General features: G+C 35.3%; 1 protein-coding gene and 1 long non-coding RNA gene across 2 annotated transcripts; both read right to left on the bottom strand.

The window, feature by feature from the left end:
* Positions 1-728: 728 nt before the first annotated feature.
* On the bottom strand, positions 729-2,489 carry LOC128295271 (uncharacterized). Its single transcript, XR_008285618.1, has 2 exons — positions 2,415-2,489; positions 729-1,028 (listed from the first exon to the last, which is right to left on the bottom strand). It is a non-coding gene; the product is annotated as an uncharacterized LOC128295271 (long non-coding RNA).
* A 1,747-nt stretch (positions 2,490-4,236) lies between these two features.
* LOC108460190 (uncharacterized) lies at positions 4,237-8,195 on the bottom strand. Its single transcript, XM_017759584.2, has 6 exons — positions 7,958-8,195; positions 6,961-7,245; positions 6,788-6,842; positions 5,737-5,852; positions 5,283-5,531; positions 4,237-5,045 (listed from the first exon to the last, which is right to left on the bottom strand). Exons 2-5 carry the CDS (start codon positions 7,189-7,191, stop codon positions 5,310-5,312), a joined length of 624 nt encoding a protein of 207 aa, XP_017615073.1. The 5' UTR covers positions 7,192-7,245; positions 7,958-8,195; the 3' UTR covers positions 4,237-5,045; positions 5,283-5,309.
* Between the last annotated feature and the right edge of the window lie 360 nt (positions 8,196-8,555).

Consider the following 8,555-nt stretch of genomic DNA (forward strand, 5'->3'; position numbering starts at 1 on the left):
TAATTTAACTTATAATATTTCATAACACATTTAAAGCACATACATTACTAAATTTTATCCAAGTCACAATCGGCCATAGTACACCCAACACATTAGCCGATTTCCTACTTAGCATCTAATGCACTTATATGCTTAATTCACCACCTAAGCAACATGAAACTCCTTTACAATCACAATTATTCATTCTTTAAAACTAACATTCAACTATCAATAATTTAGCAAAAACTTAGGTAAATGGCCGAATGCTATATCCTTAACCAAAACTAAAGTTTTTAACGTGGGCTATGTAGGAAACTATGTGATTAACTAGATTTTCACAAGACTTTGAAGATAGCACATGAAACATACCTTAATTTTGATGCTAACATAGCCGAAAGTTTGGTCTCTCCTATCCCCCCCCCTTTCGGCAATGAAGAACAAAAGTTATCAACCTTGTTCTTTTCACCCACTTACTTATTTCATTATAATATAAAATTGTTATTACATATTATAATACATTTATATATATAAATACATATAAAATTTATACTTTTTCAATTACTCAACCACATGGCTGGCCACTATAAAAAAAATGACAATTTGACATGCACATCCTTATGCTTTTTAAACCATAGTAATAAGCCATCACATAAATACCTAGCACATTTCTTAAATTTTTCACACAAGTCCCTTTCAATAAAATTCACCTTAATTGGCAAAAATCAAAGCACCACAAATTCACATATGCATTTTCACACAAATTAAGCACAAAATTTATCATTCAATTATTTTCACAACTCAGTTTAGTGGTCCCGAAACCACTTCCCGACTGGGGTCAAATTAGGGCTGTCACACATGGACTTATACAAACTGAATCAAATGCTAAAGTAAGCTAACATATTGGCCAATTAAAAATGACACAAAACTCAAAAGTCAAAGTCCTATACATGCCATGATCAAAATAAAAGATCTAACTATACTAAGTGCTTTGATTGATAGTGTGATCGATGCCTCCGACGTCCATTGATCCACGAGCTAATTAGGTGGCACTATAAGAAAATGGAAAGAAACGGGGTAAGCATAAAGCTTAGTAAGTTGCATGATAATTAACAACAACTACTTATCATAAAACAATATGCTCATAACCTCTCATAGTTTATTTATGAGTACCATAAATAAATGTAAGTACAACTTACTCATTACCATCCAATACAACTCATATTCCATACATTGAGCCCATATCTCATACGTTTCAATTAGGTACCTGCACCACTCATCACATGATCATAACTTTTCCCATTTCTATATAAATCATAAACCTTTTGTTGAACCATTTGAAATACTACCGGATACTCAATAGCCCTAACATGGGTTAAGATGCCGACGCCATGTCCCAGACATGGTCTTACACTGGCTTTCATATAGCGAGGCCGATGCCATGTCCCAGACAGGTCTTACACTGGCTCTCATCTATCGGTGTTGATGCCATGTCCCAGACTGGTCTTACACTGACACACTACAAGCTAACACCATGTCCCAGATAGGTCTTACACTAGCTTGTATATCACGAGGCCGATGCATGTCCCAGACATGTCTTACACTAGCTCTCATCTCAATGTCGATGCATGTCCCAGACATGTCTTACACTAGCTTAAATATCTCGAGGCTGATGCATGTCTCAGACATGTCTTACACTGGCTCTCATGTTGTGGCTGATGCATGTCCTAGACATGTCTTACACTAGCATACATATCACCCATTATCACGGTACAAATATCCAAGTCTATTTCAAATGTTCAACGAAAGTCTTTACTACATAAATTTCTCAACATGTATTCTCATATTCAAAATCAAGACAATTTAGGCCATACCAACTCAATTACACATCATAAAGATATAGTTGTATTATTAACATACAACTTACATCAGTATTCAAAATATGGCGACTATTTCGGCTTAGTCCACTAGCCTTGATCTATAATGATGAAAATTCACACATTTAATCATTTTATTAATCTAGGTACTCAACAATTCATAATTGGGCAAAATGACCATTTTTCCCTTAGACTTTCACAAAATCAACATTTTACCCCTAGACCCGAAAATCAATCTTTATCGAAGCCAAGCCTAACCGACCATTTATTACTCTTATGTCAACCCCAAATTCCTAATATTCACAACATTATTATCTATTTTACAAATTTTACAAAATGGTCCTATTAGGGTTTGCATGAGAAGTCCCTTCACAAAAGTTATTCATTTCACAACCATGATTCATTTTCTTCTATAAAATTTCAGAAAACAACATGAACTCTCTCATGGTAAAACCCTAAAATTTCAACCATTTTACAAAATAGTTCCCTTATTTGAAACCTCTTGCAACAAGGGTTCTAAAAATACAAAAATCATCAAGAAAGACCATCAAAATCACTTACTTGAGAGGGTTACAAGTTGCTGAAATTTTCAAGCTTTCAAACCCCAACAATGGCTGAATTTTCGGTGGAGAAGAAATGGTGAAAAAGGATGATATCATCTTTCTTTTATTTTATTTCTATTTTAGTCAAATAAGCTACCAAAACCCACCTAATTTGACTTTTTGACCATATAAGCTACCAAAACCTACCTAATTTGACTTTTTGACCATTCTTGTCCCCAGGGCCGGCCAAGCACTCTTTTTAGGGTCTATTTACCCTTTAAAGACCCGCAATTTTGATTCTCTAGCTATTTGACACCCTTAGCTATCAAAATAAGACTTTTGCACTTTATACGATTTAATCTTTTTTCGCAATTAAGCTCTCAAATGCTAAATTTAATTCACTAAATTTTTTATGCACCTTTATAATCATGTCATCACACATAAAATAATATTAAAATAATTACTATGGCTTCGGAATAGTGGTTTCGTATAACCATTGTTCTGACTAACCCAAAATTAGGCTATTACACTCCAAGTCTGCTGGGCATGTGTCCACAAAGCACGCGGCCCTTTCTGTTCATGGGACTAACATTCTGGGCTGCTCTGTGCCTGCTGGACACATGTTTGGATAGCCTGTAGAGCATGCAGTCATTTCTACAAGCTCCTTGGGTGTATGCAAGTTGAAACTGAAACCTTCCCTATGTTTCTACGAGATGGATTTGTGGCACTGCCTTGCGAGTTGGGTCCTTAACTTTGCCTCACAAGCTAGGTCTTTGGCTTTTCCTCGCGAACTCGCTTTGTTGTCCTCTTGTGGTTCGCCTCGCACGTGGGTTGCCTCGCACTCAATATTCTAATGAGACCTATCCGAGTCACGCGTCGGAGACCCAGATCCCTTTAAGATTCGGATCGGTGATTACTGATAAGTAACAAATATATAAATATTAATAAAGATATTTTTGTAATTTCAAGTTAATAATAAATTCATTAAAAACAGACCTAAGCAAAAAAGAAAAAAGGGTTTGGAGCGTTGCTCGGGACAGCCGCCAGCAGAGAATGGGAGAAATGAGGTAGACATTCTACCAGCTCTGTCCAAAACTTTATTATTATACGAATTTTAAACATCAGATGGCTCCACGGATATTGAAATTGATAATGCCTAACCTTCAATTTTTAATCTACCATTCTTAGAGCAACCTATGGCGTAACATTTTAATGGCAAACTATGGATCTCAATTTTTTTTCTAACTTTTGTTCTATTTTTTATGTTTCAAGTATTCATGTTATTTACACTTATATTCAAAAAAAATATGAATATATATTTAAATTGTTCTAAAAAATTAAAAATATCATATCAAAATATATCTGTTCTCTTGACATTGATTTAAAATTGGGTAAGATAGATTATCAGCAGGGCCGCCAGGCATGAACAATGGATAACCAATTTTGAAGATTTCCAAAAGAACCAATCTTTCCGTTGCATAATGCAGCAAATATGCCTCTCAAAACGAGTAAGCAGAGCGTCAGAATTTCACTATAAAACGGGTTCGGAATGGAACAACGCTCCCCAGGAATAGTGAGTAACATGGGGAAAATGGCCAAGGCAACAACACTCCTCTTTCTTATGGCCATTATCCTGACTGAAGGAGCAAGGGATATGCCACTGAAAGACCAAGTTTACAGTCCCCAAGGCCTCCTTGGTCTATGGGGCCTTCCTTTATTTGGTTTGCCACTTCCTTTCCTTAAACCAACCCCATGGCTCGGGCATGGAGGACCATGCTGCGGAGGTCTGTTTCCATTCCTCGGGACACCTAAAGCTGGGACACCCCTCAAGAATTTCACTAAAGCTGATGTCAATGGCAATGCCATTGACGCATCCCCGTGACCCCAGCCAGTACGGGAGTTCACAGCCACCACCGGTTTAAATGTAGTCATGTTAATAAAGATCGTACCACCTAGTTGAGTAGTGGCTATGTTTGTGCTTTTTGTTGTACTTGAATTAATGGGAAGTTCACAAGCTTCTAGTGATCTTTTCCTTAAGATCATCCGTAAACAAACAATTAAAAAAAAGTTCTGCGTATACAATAGATTTCAAACAAACAGCCCCACCACCAACTCATGTTTAAAAGGAAAACAAAAGGCTAACAAAGGTAATTCAGCCTGACTTAATGCTTGTGGCTGATGAATTGCTAGTTTTTGAAGGCACAATGGGGTCATATAAGTTCAACATAGGGAACTTAGGCTACCACCTTTCAAACCAACCAAACTTGCCTAACGCAATTCACCTTAACCAGCAGAACAGGCAGACAACCGAGACCAATCGGTTCACAAACCTTAGCAGAACGTGCAATATAAGGGGAGTCCACAACCACAAGCAACCTAAAGTCAACTTCTTTTACTGTACATAAATAAGTTGTTTGTCAAGTTTAGATTTAATTCAAATAATAATGAAGCTGAGGTTATCAACTGGCAGATTCACATGCATCTAAGAAAGCAATGAAAAGCATGCTCAGATAACTTGTCAAAAAGATTGTTTGCAGAAATATAGTTTAAAGCTTGGGCATCTTGGAGATTCCAAAAATCCAAAAATTAGCTCCGCTGATACACAGAATTCATTGCTTCTTTCCCTTTTCAATTCCAGTTTGAATTATTCCTGAAATAGAATAGCAACCATCATCAGAAGTTAATTTGAATGAATGAATAATATCATTCAGAAAGCTGGCTACATAATTGAAAGAACATCTTGAAGCCCAGTATCATGACAGAAACAGAATGCTTTAGAAAAATGGCAGCGTAACGGTACATATATAATTCCCTTTCACAAACTTTGATTCATTTTCCTTCCAAAAAGACATCACACACACACACGCACACAGAACAGCAAGTTTACATCACTAATTGGGCATGAAGCTCATTTTCAGCTGGCTGATGGAAGGAAGACCCTAATTAGTTCCTTTACAGTCACTCTTTTTCTGCAAGTTGGGCATTTTCCCTGGGCTGCTATTGCAGCGTTGATGCATGCCTTGCAGAAAATGTGCCCACATCTTGTTGACATCTCCTCATTTAATGAACCCATACAAATCGGACAATTGAAGGTTGGCTCCTTGGGAAGTGGCTGGGGCTTTGTAATTTCCTTGACCTGCCAATCAATTAGTTAGTGACTTTTATTCATAACTTCAACAAAAAGCCAGAGGTGCCACTGCATGAGAGCATTTGAATGGACAAAAAGTTGGGAGATGTCCAGTCAAAATGTCTTAGATCTGATGACCAGAAACATATGTGCAACCTATCCTTGAAAGTATCTGCCTTGAATCTTTTGTAAGCACTAAGAAATAAGTTCTTACCATAGACTGCGGTGAACTCTCCAAATTGATATACCAATCACAATTGATAACTACTGGGGTCGGAGGAAGTCTCCGGCACCTGTTCAGGTTATTATTAGTTGACCGAGCAAGCCGCCCTGGAAGGAGAGAGATGTGAGCTGCAACAACTTCAAATACCTAGTAATCTAGGGTCCAACACTTCAACTACAAAAGAATAAATAAAGTAAATAAAGAACCACCATTCTCTAAGTTGATTGACCTATCCAGTGACACAAGAAACATAAAATTGGAGTAGATCAGTTCGCTGCGAAATAACATTTACCTCACTTGAGGAAAAGGTTTGTTTTATTCTAGTGCTTGAGCCATCAGTAAACAGTACAACCCACTTCACAGGCCCCGATTAAGGGCAAACAGCTCAGAGACACGTGTATATTCTATAATCCCCTTAACAAACTAATATAGACTATAAAGTTATCAAAAATTAGTAGAATATAGTTCTAAATCTAAAGCAATCACACCAAAAATATGTTCTGAGAACTCGAGGACATACGAAACAAAGTTTTAATACAATTCTCAGAAGTATATAAAGAAAAAATTGATCAGTTTCTTCTATTGAGTTATGAGGCACATGATGTCAACTAGATTTCCACTTGGATTAAAGACATGTTTGGTTAATAGATTGTGATTGCTTTGCTTGTAATTGTCATTTCTGAAGAGAATACATCCAGGTTCCTTCCGTATTCCCATTAATCTTTAATTATTATTATTATTATTATTATTTGGTATTTTATCACCCAAAAAAAAACACAAGAAAATCCCTTATGATCAACAAGTTAAAGGGTAGTCTTCAGTTTCCCTAAGGACCCTCTAACTCATAAAAATAATTAATCACCTAAATCATGTCAGAAATCAAATCATTATGGGCGTCAATAATATAACTAAAAAGGAATCTTTTGATGTCGAGCAGATATATAGAACAAGGTTCTTTTATGCAACATGCTTACGGCAATGCAGGTAGCAGATGATGAAAAAGAAAATATTAGACACACCCTTCCCTAATAAATTTAGCTACCTGAATCTACGTCAACAACAGTCCTTCCACGGCTTCTCCTAGAATTGTTTTTAGCCTGACATAAAACCCCAAGAAAATTAATAACAGTCGACATAATGCAAATGAATCCATAAAGACAAGTTTAATGTACAGTTAATGTGAAAACAAAATACTATTGAACAAGAACTGCATACCGCTGCGAATGCTATAGCAGAAGATTCAATTACATCATCATCAATAGCTTCAACATCAATAGTTGCAGGTGGTGGAGGCTGTACGGGTTGAGCAGTCAGTTGCTCAGATCCAGCCTGCTGCGAAGTACCCTCCTGTTCCCTGATTTCAGTGGGAGGAACATTGAGATCCAGGAGTGCCTTCCTTCGTCGATACCCTCTAAGAGAAGGCCCCTTCACTTCTATTGTGCTCATGTTCGGCTTAATATTTTTCCTAAGTGCTATTCAAATATGCAGCCTCAACAATACCTAAAAACAATCACCTTGAACTTCAACATCAAGTTTTCACTAAAACCAATAAATTCTTTCACCCGATTGAAGCACGAGAAAAGTAACACTTGAAAAGTATAAGAAACTCACAAATACTTGGTTCAATCTCGACAGTAAAAAAAAAAAAACTCATGATTTAGAACTCAAAAAGATCCAGAAAATGAGCAGACAGACACTTAATTCTTCTAAATTCTTAATTTGAAAAAAATGAAAGAGTAATATGCAAATAGTAATTTGAATAATATTTTAGCAAAAAAGATATCTTTTTTTTTCTTTCTCAAGCTTGCTTCCTTAATGATCCAAACAGCACCATATGAGTGAACAACTGATTTCCATATTTCCAGCTTGATATTGTTGATTAAATTAATTTATTTTAAAGAAGTACGGGATAATGAACAACCACTCGACATAAAATCATTTTTTTTAAATTAGTCAACATTCGAACTAGAACCGATCGGCAGATAAAAACCCGCAACCAATCAATTATAACAAACTGATAATCAAATATAAAATGAACTTTAAAAAATTTAATCAAATTTAATTTAAGAACAATCAAGATTAGAAAAGAAATAATAAAAATATCTCAAATCTCAGCAATTGAACATCAACCAGATCACCGCATTGATTAAAACGAATTGAAAAAAAAATAAAAGAAATTAACAAGAGAAAGTATGAGAGATTAAAAAAATACCTTGAAATCATGGAAAAATGGAATCAATTTTCGAATTATTCCCAAAAGAAAAAAAAAAGAAGAAGAATTGGAAGGAAAAAAAAGAAGAAGAATTGGAAGGAAAAAGAAAATTAAGAATTGGAAGGAAGGGAGGGAGATGAGGGAAGGTGGAAAACCTTACGAAAATCTTGTGAATTTAGGGTTTTTAAACAGGCAAAAGATTTTAGTGCGAGGGAATGGAAAGGAACTGCTAGTCACAAACCAGGAAATCTTGGTTTCCACGTGGCTTGATCTCTCTGATTCTAATACCTGTCACGTGGTGACTCACATATGCACCACGTGGCTATTTTAAAAATCTTTGTTCATTTTTAAAAGTTAGATTCATCCTAGATTCTCATTCTTAGCAAGTGGCTTAATGTTTATGTGAAACTATGGAATAAAAATTTTAAAAATTTTATATTTTTATACATTTGTAATTTAATTCTTATTTTAATTTTTAGGAATTTAATTTTTATATTTTTGAATTTAAAATTTAATTTAGTTATTATCATTATTAATTTTTTATTAAATTTATTAGAGTAAAATTTTAAAATTAAAATATATATTTACTTGATAATTA

The sequence above is a fragment of the Gossypium arboreum genome, chromosome 7 (genome assembly GCF_025698485.1).
Source record: "Gossypium arboreum isolate Shixiya-1 chromosome 7, ASM2569848v2, whole genome shotgun sequence".
NCBI lineage: Eukaryota > Viridiplantae > Streptophyta > Magnoliopsida > Malvales > Malvaceae > Gossypium > Gossypium arboreum.